This window comes from Orcinus orca, chromosome 8, assembly GCF_937001465.1.
Source record: "Orcinus orca chromosome 8, mOrcOrc1.1, whole genome shotgun sequence".
Lineage (NCBI taxonomy): Eukaryota > Metazoa > Chordata > Mammalia > Artiodactyla > Delphinidae > Orcinus > Orcinus orca.
In genome coordinates, this window is record NC_064566.1 from 38,333,272 (window position 1) to 38,347,988 (window position 14,717).

Consider the following 14,717-nt stretch of genomic DNA (forward strand, 5'->3'; position numbering starts at 1 on the left):
CAGACTTACCTAAAGGGGGAGAATATCTAGAAGGATCTGTACTGAATTGGAGGATACTGACAATGAAATGGCTGGGAGGTAGGAAAATAGTGTTTTCATTTTCTTTTATTTACTTGGATTCTGTACTTTCTACAAGGTTTTGGTAGTGCTTTTGTAAGAGAAGTATAATGAAGACTGGGACAAGGTAATAATATCGATGGCCTCTGTTTATTGAGCACCAACTGTATGCCAAGCACTGTTATATTAAGGTACTATGTACACAGCACACACTTTACATATATTATCTCTAACCTTCACAACAGCCCCTCGAGGTACATACTATTATCACCATTACACAAATGAGGAACCTTGGCTCAGAGAGGTTGTACACTGCCCCAGGCCACACAGCTAGTAAATGGCTGGGGCTCAAAACGCTGACTGACTCCATATGCCTGTACTCACTCCACGTTGCCGGAGTACTTTCTGAGAAACAGGAAGAGGGAGGCTGAGGAGGAGAGATGAGGAGAGAGGCTGGAGAGGAAGGACACCGATCCTCTCCTCAGATGAGCTTTGTAAACACTTTATGACAAGCGGCCTCTGAGCCCCCAGGTGGAGCTACTTGGTTGGGTATCAAGCCCTTTGGGGAACTCTCAGTGGGAGCCTACATTGTTTCAAAGTTGGTTCTTGACATTGAACCAGTCGGGGTTGCCCTTGGGGCATCCTGGAGGAGGCCCCGCCCTACACTGCTCTGTGCCGGTGCAGTCTACCTCACATCTTTCCTACAGTCGGTAGGGAAAGGAATTTTTGTAAATTAAGTCATATTGAAATTCAAACATTTTGTTAATTTTCATCCATTAGGTTTGCTTAAAGTCCATGATGCTGGCTGTACTATGCTTATTAGGCACAATTAAGGTACAGTACACTGTACCCAGTATACAGAACTATGTTAAGGTACATCCTACACACAGGTGTCATGTCCTGTAAAACTATCAGAAAGGGCTCACTTTTAGTCATCATTGCAAAATAAAAGATCTTCAGAGGCTTTAAAATACCGCCGCGTGCAGCTACTATGGTAACAGTGGCGAAAGGGACCCCGAGGCAGGGGCCTTGGGTCAGTCAGTGAATGAGGACTGTGGATCCAGGCCGGGAGAATGAGAGTAGACTAAGCATTTGTCCCTCAACCCAGGCCTCCCCCTGGCCCCTGGGAGCCTCCATGGAGGGAGCAGGGACTTTCCTTAGGAAGCCTCAGAGCCACCTATGTGACAGCCTGTACCCCTGCCATCCAGCTCCCAGGGCCTGGCCCAGCTTCCTTGGGTGGGGCCTCCTTCCATTGCTTCCCCAGAGCTCGCCACCTGGGGGCTCCCTGTTGCCCCCTGTTGAACTCCCATTGGTCCTAGGGTGAGGACTCTGTGAAGGTCCCTGGAGCCCCTTCCGGCCCTGGCCCCCACATCCAGCAGGACTCACCACACTGGTACAGAGGGCAGCAGAGCTCCGTGGTGTTCCTGTCCACGGTGAGCGCCTCCCCTTCCTGACACTCGGGGATGGGATCTGGACAGTCGCCACAGACTGAGGGGAGAGAAGGGCACCGCTGTCAAAGGAAGTACCTCTCCTGGGGAACATGGTACAGAGCAGGTTGCTGGGGGAGGCACCTAAACCCCAGGTGTGACAGGAGCCAGACTCATAGCATTACCGAACCAAACTTGGGTCTGCTCACCTGTGTGCAGTACCGACAATCTCCTGACACTGGCATGGGATGAAGGAAAGGGCAGCGTTTATTGCAGGCGCCGAGCAAGGAATTTGGGTCTTTTGAGCATTAGCCACCTGTTCTCCTTGCTTGGCACCTGCAATAAACGCTGCACTTTCCTTCATCCCATCCCAGTGTCAGTAGATTGGCTGTACTGCATGCAGATGAGAGGACGCAAGTTTGGTTCGGTAACACTAGCAATGTTCCACAGTCCTGTGTGACCTGTCCTGGAGGCAGAACCTGGAAGTTCTCTCTCACAACCACCTAAACTCTTACACTGAACAAGCACCAATTTTCTTGTGCTCAGTAATGTATGGGGTGAAGCGGTGGTGGTTTCCTCTTCTTCCTACACTTCCTTTTGGACAGAGATCTCACCCTTCTCCCCATGCCCACTTCACCAGAAGATCCCCACCCTTTCCTCCCAGCCACCCAGGGAAGCAGGGGTGAGGAAGGAGGTGGCTGTGATCCAGGCATGCATGTTAACGTCTGATGGCATATCGACCCACCACAGAAGTAGAAGATGCAGCACGAATCCCCCAGGCGGCCCGCAATCAGGGTCTGGTCCTGGCGACAGCTGGGGACCGGCTCTGCCTCACATAGGTCTGGGTCACACTCTGGGGAAAAGACAGAATTTTGGCACTGGGAGCAGACCCTGCATGGCCACACCTGGACCCCCACCCTAGCTCTGCTTTAATCTCCAGCCAGAACCCAGTCCCCAGAGCTGTCCTTGCTCCCCTCGCCCGGCTGTAGGGCTTCCCTGCCCCTAGGTGGTAGGTATCCTCCCCTATCCCCCACGCTGGGACCTCTCACCACAGCTGTAGCTGGGGCAGCAGGAGTCCTCCTGGAAGCGGGTGAGGAGTCGGTGGCCTGGGCTGCAGGTGGGGGCGAGGCCCTCACACAGAGTCTGGTTACACACTGGCCCAGGGGCCACAGGGACTGTCACCTGGAGGCTGGGACTCCCTCAGCCTCCAGCAATGCCCAGCCCCTGGACACCTGGCCCCCAGTACTTCCCCTAGCCTCCAGGACCCATGTTCTTGGAGGGGGCCTCTGAGGGTCACACAGGGTCCAGGACTGAGACAGAAGAGCAATCAGAGTTAACATTCATTGAGCTGGGCCATATGCCCACTGCTGTTCTACTAGATCAGTATCAACTTCTGTCATTCTCATAACGACCCAGAAGGTGGGTACTATTATCAGCCTCATGTTACAGAACTGACCGAGGCACGGAGGATGTTAAATGATCTCCTGAGGTCACAAGGCTGCAAGGTGGTGGCGGGAGCATCCACCAGGCTGCCTGGCTCCAGAGCCCGTGCCTTTAAGCCGTGCCCCACGCTGACTCATAGGGCACAGCTCCCCTACCCCACCGCAGGTCCTCCACTCCCCCCAACACAGCCCCATAAGACATTTTCATTTCTCCAGGTCTTATCCTATCCATCAAGGTTAAGAGGCAGAGCTGGAGCCTTTTAACCATCTTACAGTTGAGGTCTAGGGAAGTGCAGGGTGGGACTCACCGCAAACAGTCCCCAGGCAGCAGGGATCCTCGGTGGGCAGGAGCAGAGCCACCTCCCCGAAGCGCGGGCAGATTTCAGGGCGGGGCTCTGGGCAGCCTGGTCCCACTGGGACGATGGTGTCCGGAGCTTGGCACTGGTGCTGAGAGCAGCCACTGAGGGAGCTGTTCCAGGTCTCCCCCAGGGCCCGCGGCACCCCTGTGCTGTCCGTGCAGGCTGCAGTGGGCATGGCGGGGTGCAGGGGACTGAGGAAGGTGGGGAGACCCAGACTGTCCCAGGCCAGACCCTCCCTGGGAAACTGACCACCCCCAGAGTAGACCTGGAGGGATGCAGGGGGCCTCAGCCATGGGTAGCAGGAGGGTGAAGGAGACCCTAGGTTGAGGAGAGGGCCCTGCCCAAGGAGGGCAGGAACCTACCGCACTTCTCCTCGGGGATGCAGAACCCCGAGCGGCGCCGGTGCAAGATAGTGCCCTCAGAGCAGACACAGGCCTCGCCCAGCACCTGGCACTGCTCTGGGTCCAGCGGGCCCAGCAACCCATCCTGGCACGTCTCAGGGGGCTCACAGGCTGCCACACATGCCTGGTATGTGGAGTCGCTGGGGCACAGGAAGGCTGCAGGGGCACAGCAGCGGGCACCAGCCTGAGCTCAGACCCCAGGCAGAGTGAGGAGGGGGTTCAGAGCATCATCTGTGCCTCAGCAGAGAGTGCAAAGGGTTTTAGTGTCATTGCCTCCTTCCTCTAGATCAGGACCCAGCAAAGCACAGCCCACAGCCCAAATCCAGCCTGCTGCCTGTTTCTGCAAATAAAGTTTTATTGAAACACAGCCACACCCATTCATTTACCTCTTGTATCTGGCTGCTTTTGTACTACAAGAGCAGAGCTGAGTAATTGTGACAGAGACCATATGGTCCCAAAAGCCTCAAATATTTACTATCTGGTCCTTTACAGAAAACATTTGCCAACCACTTGCTATAGATCAGTGTTTCCAAACTTTTTTTTTTTTTTTTTTTTTTTTTTTGCGGTATGCGGGCCTCTCACTGGTGTGGCCTCTCCCACTGCGGAGCACAGGCTCCGGACGCGCAGGCTCAGTGGCCATGGCTCATGGGCCTAGCCGCTCCGCGGCATGTGGGATCTTCCTGGACCGGGGCACGAACCCGTGTCCCCTGCATTAGCAGGTGGACTCTCAACCACTGTGCCACCAGGGAAGCCCTCCAAACTTTCTTGATTGTAAAAACTAGATCTCACGTTGTGGTCCAATATACACGTGCATGTAAACAGTGCTCCTCAAGCCACTATAAAAGAATCACTGAGAGCTTTTGCAACACCATGGCTGGGATCCCACCTCGGACCAACTGAATTAGCATTTCCGATTGTGGGGTCCAAGCATGAGTACTTTTTGAAGTTCCCTGGGTGATTTCAAAGGGTAGCTGGGATTGAGAATCACTGATATATTGAAACAAAAAACCTTTTCACAAGACAACACTTAATCATTCTAGGTGCAGAACATACGAGTATTTTTTATTCTATTGCATTTTAAAAATGCTGATGCTGACACCCAGATCAGTGGGTATGCTGATTTCATACCCACTGAGTTGGGATTTACAGTTTGAAAAACACTACTCTAGATGATTTTGTCTTTTCATCTTCTATCTGTCTTATTATAGGTGTGGCCTTCCTTTGAGCTGTTTCCAGCCTTTCTGGATGTGTTCACATTTATAAATCAAAATACTCTAGGCTGGTCCACCCCTGCCTACCCGACTAGTGCAAACCTAATGGGGGTGGGGAGGAATGACTCTCACGTCCATCCTCAACAGAGGAGAGGAGAGACGAAAAGAGAAACATAACTAAAAGTTAAGAGAAAGGAACTAATATTTATTGGATAGTAATGTGTGATGGGCCTCTGTGCGGCACTCTGTACACATTATCTCATGTCATCTTCAAAACGACCCTCAAAAAAGTGCTATGACTGCCCCCATTTTACAGAGGAGACTCAAAGAAACTAAATAATCAACATAAAACATGTATTTGATGTATTTATATAAAGTATAATAAAAGTTAAAATTTTTATTTGTTAGTATGTTTATAGATTTATTTAGAAAATATTTATAAATTTATTAATTAATATCCATTAGTGAGTGAATGACTAATTAAATCTGGGAAAGCCTAGACCTGGACTCAGGTCTGTGAGCCCTTCTCCCAATCTAACAGGGGTGAGGGGTGACAGTTACAGCAGCCATGGAGGAGACCCCCCCTTCCCCTCTCCTCCCCCTCCCCCTCCCTCTCCTCCCCCTCCCCCTCCCCTCTCCTCCCCCTCCCCCTCTCCACCCCTGCAACTCACGGCAGTAGTCGGAGCGTCGCCACTTGATGCACACATGGAACTTGTGGCACATGGCCACGTACACGGTCAGTGCCACGCAGGGCTGCTGCAAGTACTTGGTGTCCCGGATCCACAGCTCACAGAATGACTCCGGGGTGACCTGGGCCGTGCATCAGATGGTGCTGCCTACCCACATCCCCCATATCTCAGGGCTCAGCTTCTCCCAGCCCGGCCCAGGGACAACACGGACTTTGGCAGGCTCCCAATCTGTCCCAAGATCAACACCTCTAGGGAGCTTGCCCCCTGCAGGTAGATGCTGCCATTCTCAGCCCAGGAGGTCCCCCCATGCTGGACCCAGGTGACACCTACAAAGCTGTGGCAGACGCTGAATGTGTGGTTGGACACCATGCGAAGGCAGGGAGAGCAGTCGGCCGTGGCACAGCTGTCTGGGCGGAAGCGGGTCTGGCCCACCGAGGTCAGGGAGCTGGGCACCTGCCAGCTGTCCAGAAAGGGAGCAGGGTCCTCGGCCTCACCCATCACAGAGCCATCCTCCAGGGTGAGGTCATTGGCTGCGTCCCCATCACAGATACCTGAAAGGGGCAGAATTACCCCAGTGGCCATAATAATCACCACTCCCAGGTCCCCAGCTGTCACACTGAATATTCCTCACAATAATTCTTTGAGACTGGTATCACTGTTATCCCCATTTTATAGATGAGAGAAATAAGGTACAGAGAAGCTAAGAAATGCACTGTGTAAGAAACTGTCTTTGTTTAGGAAATACACACCAAAGTATCTAAGGATAAAGGAACACAATGTCTCAAACATACTTTCAAATGGTTCAGAAAAAATGCATTTATGTAAAAGGCATATGCATAGAAAAGTGAATATATAAAAAGGCATATATACGTATATAAATGCATATATACATGCATATGTATATATATAATATATACATATATATATATATGGAGAGAGAGAGAAAGAGAAGCAAACAGGCAAACCGTGAACACTTGGTAAATCTGGGTCAAAAGTACACAGGAGTTCCTTATACTATTTTTGCAACTTTTAAGTTTAACGTTATATCAAAATTAAAAGTTACTCCAAAAAATCTGCTTTAGCAGAGATTGCTAGCTAATTATAACACCTGTTTCCTCTTCTTCCTAGGCGGTCCACTAGCCTATTTCTCCCAGGCTCTCCTGTGGTTGGTGAGACCATGTGGTAAGTCCCCACCAATGGAACGTGAGTGAAGGTGATGGGCACCACTTCCAGGTTGGATCCGTAAAACCTGCCCAGCTCTTTCCCCTTCTGGGCAGTTGGAAGCTTGTGTTGAAAATGGCAGAGCCACAGGATGGAAGGAATCTCCATTTGGGAACTTAACGTGTGCAAGGAATAAACTTCTATTGTGTTAAGGCACTGAGACGGGGGCAGGGCTGAAGTTTATCTGTCACAGCTTCTAACATGACCTTAACCTCCAGCTTCATCTCTTACACTCTAGGCTCCAAACACACACTTCCCTGCCCTTGACTTTGCTTATGCTGCTCCTTCTGTCTGAAACACTTTCTCAGAAGTCCTTCCTTCACGGGCCCCTCAGATGCACCGTCCATGACTGTCCCAATTCTGTGTAACAGGTTCAGTTTGCAGGTCTGGTTTGCTCTCTGAGTGCAAAGATTCATTTTCCCTTATAGTCTCACTCTCTCAATATTCCCCCAAGTTGCCTAGCAGGTGCCCAAGATACCAATGTTAGTCTGGATAAAATAGAAGTAAATTCGCTGACTTCTGCTCTGACACCTCCAGGCACCAATTTCGTGAATATAAAGCATGAGTTACTACAAAATCCTCAGATTTTTATCAACAGTCCCAATGGTCAGATTTTTGGTCTTGGCATTGAGTCACTGAAGGGTGTCACAAAGGCATCCTAGGGAGGAGCTGGCCACCAGAGGCTGACCACAGCACTCTGCATCAGGCACAAATAGAAGGAAAAAATGGTGAGAAAGGGATAGCAGAGGAGGTGGGGATGGTGGTGGTTGTGTGTATGTGTGTGTGTGTGTGTAAGGAGAGATGTTTGTGCCAGTAAGAATGGAAGCTTCATAAGACACATTTTGTCTTTTTTGCCTACTGTTCTGTCCCTAGTGACTGGTACATAGTAAATATGTGTTTATGTGTTGCACAAATGAAAGAATGAGCAGAGAGCAGGCTCACACGTGTTAGCTCATGTGTAGAAGGCATTTTGAACACAGAGGCATGAGTGTGAATGAATAAAATGGGTGCAGATTTACGGATGGAGGGCATGCAAGTATGTGTGTGTAAGTATTCCTATGTCATCCATCATCATAATCACAACAGTTTGTCATGGAGCACCTTATGGGGGCCCACATCCTTCTGCACCTGCAAGGAGCAGCAGTCCACACTTAGACTCCTCCTGTACCCCTTGTTCTTATCAAAATACATCCAGGCCCTTAAGGCATGCTCTCTGCAACCATGCTGCGGTCTGAAGAGCACTAGTTCTGTGTTGTGGCAGCTCTGCTGTGTGATCTTAGGCAAGCCACTTAACCTCTCTGAGCCTCCTTTCTTCTTTAGTTCGATGGCCATCCCTCAGGGCTATTGTGTGGATGACCTGGAATAAGTGAGATCAGAGTGTAGAAGTGTTTTGTGAAGTGCCCAGGCATATGCAGACAGGGAAGATTATCTGGTGTTAGGAAGCGATCAGGGAAGCTGACAATCTCGGCTGAAGTGACAACTGGCCAAAGCCAGAGCCCTGCGCCATCTCCCTGCTGGCAGCTTCAGCCCTAGAACACAAGACATTAGGTCTCTGCCCTGGCAGCTCTGCTGGTCCCACCTCTGGCCCAGCACTCTGTCCCAGCTTTCCCTGTTCCAGGGGAACCTGTGTCTGGGGGCAGAGGTGGATCCAGGAAGCATCCCCCTCCCCCCCAGCTGGGTCCCACCTCACCGCAGAGTCCACGGCCCTGGGGTTTGCTGGCTTTGCTGGCCTCCAGGATCATGAGTCCTGAGCTGTGGAGCCACTGGATCTGGATGTGTGATGGTGTCCGGATCACATACATGTGGCCTGTGTCCTCAATTGTGAACCCGTACCTGCTCACAGGGGGCCACACAGGCTGCAAGTCCACAAACACCTTGTGGGGGAGGGTGTTCAATGTGAGCACAGCTTGTCTGCCTGTCCATCCGTCCCTCCCTCCCTCCATCCATCCATTTATCCAACTAGCAGTTATTAAGCATCTGCTACATGGCAGGCTCTGTTTCAGGCACACGCACCCAAGACACAGTCCAAGGTGGCATGGAAAAGTTCTAAAAACATGTTATGAGCACAAAACAATGAAACAAGAAATGCAACAGCTGGAGGCAGGTGACATCTACGTGCCCAAATAATCCTGAGCCCTTCTAATCACTCTCTTTTTTTCTGATTCTGCTCAGATCATTTCTTCTGGGAGACTGACCCTAAAACCCCAGCCGCTGGGTTGGGTACCCCTTTCTCTGGGGTCTCCCCAGCTCTGTGCTGTCCTTTAAGACAGATTTGTTCCCTCATCAAGGCCCTCCATGGGCTGTGAGTCTCTTAAGGGCAGAAACTGTGTCTCACTCACCTTTGAATCCCCAGCACCTGCCTTTGGGCCTGACATGAATTGGGGGCTCAAGCAACGTTTGTTAAATATGCAACACTTTAAACTCAAAGCTACAACCCCTGCTACTTACAGACAAGGTTAAATGTGTATGTATTATTAGTTTTACTATGTGGAAATGGGAGATGAAAATATTAGGATTTTTAAATATTTATAATGACTTTCTACTCTCCCATCCAAGAATCACTGTTTTATTAATCACTTTGCAAATTACCCAGTGCATAAACTACTGTGTTGAATAGAGGAAGCCCTAGCCCAGTAGTCGGAAAACTTTGACCTTGGGCAAGTCCCTGGCTCTCTCAATCTAGCCTTCTGAGCTGTACAGACAGGGCCATGGGCTCCACAATGCTGGAGCACCTGGGATGAAACCCAGGGAGTTTTATGCTTAAGCCTCCATCTCATGGAAAAGCCACTGCCCTAAGCCTTGTTCCTGGGAGTCTCACAAGGTGTGGCCCTTGTGTTCAATGTTCAAGAGCAGATTCTAGTAACAGGGCTGCAGGTCTGAGCTCAGGAATAGGTGGGGAGAGCCGACACTTTGGGACCTGAGGAAGAGATGAGTCAGCCCTACTCCCCCTCCCCCTGGGAAGAGCTAAGGCAGAGCCTTCGGGGTGGGTACCCCACAGAGGGTGGGCTGTGGCTGGGCACCAGCCTCCTTGACAGAGGTGGGCTTGATGTGAAGCCGATGCAGCTTAGTGTGTTCACATGGCCTTATATTTTTGTAAAAATTGCAGAAGTGAGATATTTTAACCACAATCATTTAAGGCTACTGTCTCTTGCCATTTAACTTCTTTTCGGTCGCAATATTCCTCCTGGTACACTTCCTCCCCTGACATTAAGAGTGGCCACAAATATTCTAATTAAAATCACCTCCAAATATACCTCATTTTGCATTATTTTTCTTTTAGAGGATCCCTCCCTTCCCTTACTCCCAGTTGTGAATAAGCCTCAAAGCCCCTCCTCCCCCGATGCCCCGCCCCTCGCCTGACTGCTGCCCTTCCCTGGGGGCTTGCTCTTTGATGCACTCACCTTCCGGTTGAAGCGGTCAATGGTGACCTGATGGGTCAGGTGAGTCACATTCAGCATCACCAGGCAGAACGGCGGCCAGTTCAGGTGCCCCTGCAGAGAGAACCCAGCCCTCATCTACCTGGAGCCCTGCTGCCGCCTCCTCCTGGGGAGCAACTCTTCCCCCCCAACCCAACCTTGCCTCAATATGCTAGGGGCACCCACTGGGGTTGTGCAGATGGTGCACAGAGTCCCACGGAACATTCTGCTTCCACCTGACCTCCTGCAAGCCCCCCAGAAAGCTGCCTCCTTTCACCTGGCTCATGGGAGCATCCTAGTAGGCGGTTCCCCGCAGCCAGCACCGTTGACCACAGGCCATATCCTAGGGGTGGCATCCCAGCTCCTCTGCATTTCAGTGCCTCTCACAGGGGCCTAGGCAGCTGGGAACGGTGCAGGCCCCAGGAAGGGCCAGGAGGTGGCGCTCCACTCACTCTTTCCCCAGGCGCTCGTTCCAGAAGAGCCCCATGACTTAGACAGACGGAGCTGCTGCAGGGGCCTCTTCATCTGTCCTCGCCTCTGATAACCCTCAAAACCCAACTCACTGCTCAATCTCCCCTCCAAACCTAGTCAGGTCCCAAGGCCCCAGCAGGAAGGGAAGCCGGGGACAGTCACCAGGTTGGCACTTTTGCAGTCGAGGACGTGAACAGTGACCATTTCATCGGGGCTCTGGCTGAGGATGTAGATGGCCTCCTTGAACAGGGCTACATAGCTCCCGTCGAAGGTGACAAAGCTCAGATCAGGGAAGATTGAGCACCGGCCTGGGGAGGGCAGGGACGAGAAGAATAAACAGATGCCCCTGGGGCCAAGGCCACCCAGGAACATGAGGCCTTCTCCTGGGTGATCCAGAGGCCTTGGGGGGCTGGACGGTCACACAGAGATCAGAGGTCACGAGGGTAGGAAATCTGCCAGGTCAGAGGTCCCACAGGGGGTTCATGTCAGGGTTATCCTGAGGCTGGAAAGCACACAGGAGAGGGGCAGAGATTGTGCCGGGTTCAGGGTACGAGAAAGACATGGGAGGCGCCCGCGGACCCCACAACTCACAGGCACACTCCCAGAAGGGGCAGCAGCGGTCACCGCCCACCCTCACTGCGAGGCCCAGGACCCCACAGCTAGGAGGCGCAGTGCCCTGGGGACAGTGCTGGGACTGGTTCACTCGGATCAGTTGGCCCTCCAGGCAGATGTGGCGGACGCAGTCCTCCTCGGCGATTGGCTGGGGCACAGGGTGGAGGAACAGCCTGAGCGATCCCCTTGGGACCACGGTCACTCATTCCCCTGCCCCACCTACCCCCAAGCCGTGAGGGCACAGATCCTTACCCCATAGGTTCTGGCAGGTAGGGGACCCTGAGGTACAACGACAAGGGAATGGTGCCTTCATCCTCCCTCCACCCACCCAACATACCACTGGGGGCCTAGGGCTGGGCTAAGAGCGAGACTGGGGTCAGGGGACTGAGTCCCAGAGAGTCTGCACATCCACCTGGCCCTGCAGAGAGTTCTAGGTACATAGCAGGTCCGCTAGCTCAGACTCGTAGAAACCCAAGCACACGCACGCACACACAGTTTATCTCTTTTCTTACAAACGCACAGACATATACCACCTTGCAACACCACACGTCACATGCACAAGAACACACACACAGACAGATAAGCATTCACATGGAGTCCCATACACATAAACACAAACGAGTTCACACACAGCCCCATATGGGTACACACATACATGCAATGCACACAACAGCACACCATGCTGTCACACCAAGCCGTCCAATGGGCCCCTGGGTCCCAGGTGGGGCATGGAGGGATCTGCTATGGCATCAGAGGCCCAGAGGAGTTTGGAGAATTTGCAGGCTCCAGGAGCTTGGGGCAGGGGTCAGGATGGTGACTAAACGGCCATCTGGCAGCCTGGAAGCTGGCTAAGGAGACGCCGCCGCCGACCTTGAGGATGTGAGAGCACGATGGTGTCCAAGCCCCGGGGCACAGGAGGAGGGAAGGCATGGAGGGTTCACATACAGGGGCAGAACCCAGACAAGTCACTCACGACACAGATTTCAGGTGTACTGGCTTCAGTGGTGGTGGCCAAGGACACGGCCGGACCTGCCGAGATGCTCTGGGCTGGAGCCGAGCGCCCAGACTGCTCGGTGGTGGCCTCTCCCTCCGGCTCTGCTTGGGGCTGAGGTCCTGCCGAGGTGCCATGCACCTCAGCCAGCTGGGGGAGCAGAACCAGCGAGCTCTCTCGGGAGGCCGTCCTGGCTGAGACTCTGCTCAGCGGGTAGGACGTGGGCACCAGTGGTACTGTGCCAGCCCAGGGGCCCTCAGCCTCCGTCACCAAGGTAGCAGCAGTGTGGGCCACAGCAGGCGTGAGCTCTGTGGGGCCCCCCTGGGCAGAGCCATATATCCAGGTGGGCTGAGACACTTGCTCGGACAGGATGGCCATCTTCTCCGTGGTGCTCTTCCGTGGGCCAGCAGATACTGTGGAGGCCGCCCCGCCAGCCAGAGCCACAGCCACGACCCCAGAGGCTGGCAGTGTGGCCCCCAGAAGCAGGTCTGGAGCTGTGCCTGGTGCCTGAGGGACCACATGACTGGGCGGGTGCACCTGGGCCAGGACAGCCTGGGTGAGAGGCAGTGCGGGGCTGAGTGTCCGAGCAGGCAGAGTCGTGGCCACGGCGGGAGATGCGGCCTGTTGCTGCAGTGGAGGGGGGATGGCAGAGACGCTGGGGCCGGGCGTGGCCACTGGGGCGGACGTGCCCACCTTGGCCAGGGGCAGGCTGGTGTCGGGAGGCAGACCAGAGAGGAGCTGGGGCTGCCGAGTTGACTCCAGAGATGCGAAGGGTGTGGCCCCCAGCCCACGAGCGACTGTGGACAGGCTGGCGGCAGTTGCAGGCCCCGAGGGCAGAGCGGGAGGCCTGGCGGCTGCGGTGGCATCCCAAGCGGGGTGGGGCGGGGCCGTGGGGAATGGGCTTGGCAGTGGGGGTGCTGGTGGGCCCGTGGCCTGGCTGGGCCCAGGTTGGGCCTTCTCTGTGGATGGCGCTGTCTCCACCATCTCAGTCACCAGGGGACTGGCAGGAATCTGTTCTGCGGCTGTTCTAGACTCAGCTGGGGGGCTGCTGGGACTGGAAATGCTCTGGGACTGTACGGGACGGGGGATCCCTGTCCCCGTCACGACCTCCGTTATTGATGGTGTCGGCAAAGCCTCGTGGGATCCTGAGGAAGTGGGAGGCCTGGAGGTCACTGCAGGGGAAGCCACAGGCCTGGAGGAGGGACTCGCGGGCAACTCCAGGCTCGGGGAGGGCTGGAGGGGTGTCGTCTTAACAGGCAAGGAGCCAAGGCCTAGGACCGTCACGGCTTTGGTCACGAGAGGGAAGTGAGGGGCAGGGGGTGACAGGGAGGAGACTGTGATGTTGACGCTTCCCGCAAAGATCACAGTCACCCTGGTCGTCTCCATGGCACCCGCCCCCATGCCTGATGTGGGCATCTGCTGTGAAAGGGGAAGGGATGAGGGCTCTGGGACACGAGCGGTGGCCAGGTGGCTGGCGGTCACTCCCGTGCTGGCTGGGGCCTGTGTGGGGTGCTCAGGGACGTTGGATGCAGTGACCCCCGGTGGCTGCTTCTGAGTGGTCTGGGTGGGGCCTGGAGACAGAGCTGGCCCCTCAGTGGCTGCCACGGGTGGGTTCAGGGCCGTGGTGAGCGGGATAGCTGGTGTGGGTGCTGGCCTGTGGGATGGGGCCCCGGGAGCTTCCTGTGGAAACTGCAGCTCCTCGTCACTGGGGGTGGGCAGCTCTTGACCGGGAGGCAGGGTCTCGTTGCCAAAGGCCTCCATGGGAACCAAAACCATAGGCTCCACACCTGGGGCAGACCAGAGAAGAGGCTCAGCCAGTGGGGCGACTGCTGCCGCAGGGGTCATCACCGGGCAGGGCCGTGATGTGGGGCTCCTGGGCTGGCACCCTTGGTGAGGGGGGTAGGCAGCTTCTGACAGCTGGTCAGGGACTCTGTCACGTGGTGTTAGATGGCCCAGAGAAGTCAGCAGGTCTGGACCCTGTCCCACACCTCAAACCCTGAGCCCAGAGCCCAGAGACCTCAGGTCTAAGTCTGGCCGCATTCTCAACACGTGACCCAAGCCAGTCCCTTCCCCACATGGGCCTCATTTTTTCTGTGAACTGGGGGGAATGGACCAGATGAGGTCCCTGCCTGCTCTAGAGTGCTCTCCTTCCAGAGGCCCCTGTGCGGACCCTGTTTCACCAGGGACCCGGGGGGTTTACAGGTCCAAGGAGGGATGAGAAGTCCAGGCCACTCACAGTCCTCCAAGTAGACGCATCTCTGTGTGACTTGATCCAGGACCCTGGGGGTGGGGCACACAGGCACACAGCCTTCCACCCTGAGGACAGAGCAGGGGGCCAGTCAGCGGTCTGGAGCACCAGGAGGGCCACCGCCTTTCACCTGGACGGAGCACAGACCTCATCCGTTCTCATGACACACGTG

The 14,717-nt window shown here is 54.4% G+C and overlaps 1 protein-coding gene across 1 annotated transcript in view; it reads right to left on the reverse strand.

The window, feature by feature from the left end:
- The window catches only part of OTOG (otogelin), an 86,971-nt gene that overhangs the window by 10,805 nt on the left and 61,449 nt on the right, over positions 1–14,717 (reverse strand). The window contains exons 35-47 of the mRNA XM_012538964.3: positions 14,534–14,613; positions 12,280–14,084; positions 11,286–11,454; positions 10,857–11,002; positions 10,209–10,298; positions 8,498–8,681; positions 5,917–6,137; positions 5,569–5,707; positions 3,648–3,842; positions 3,235–3,447; positions 2,534–2,638; positions 2,230–2,337; positions 1,444–1,545 (exon numbers count right to left, since the gene is read on the reverse strand). Of these exons, the coding sequence (XP_012394418.2) occupies positions 1,444–1,545; positions 2,230–2,337; positions 2,534–2,638; positions 3,235–3,447; positions 3,648–3,842; positions 5,569–5,707; positions 5,917–6,137; positions 8,498–8,681; positions 10,209–10,298; positions 10,857–11,002; positions 11,286–11,454; positions 12,280–14,084; positions 14,534–14,613 (3,557 nt within the window). The remainder of the gene's footprint in view (positions 1–1,443; positions 1,546–2,229; positions 2,338–2,533; positions 2,639–3,234; positions 3,448–3,647; positions 3,843–5,568; positions 5,708–5,916; positions 6,138–8,497; positions 8,682–10,208; positions 10,299–10,856; positions 11,003–11,285; positions 11,455–12,279; positions 14,085–14,533; positions 14,614–14,717) is intronic.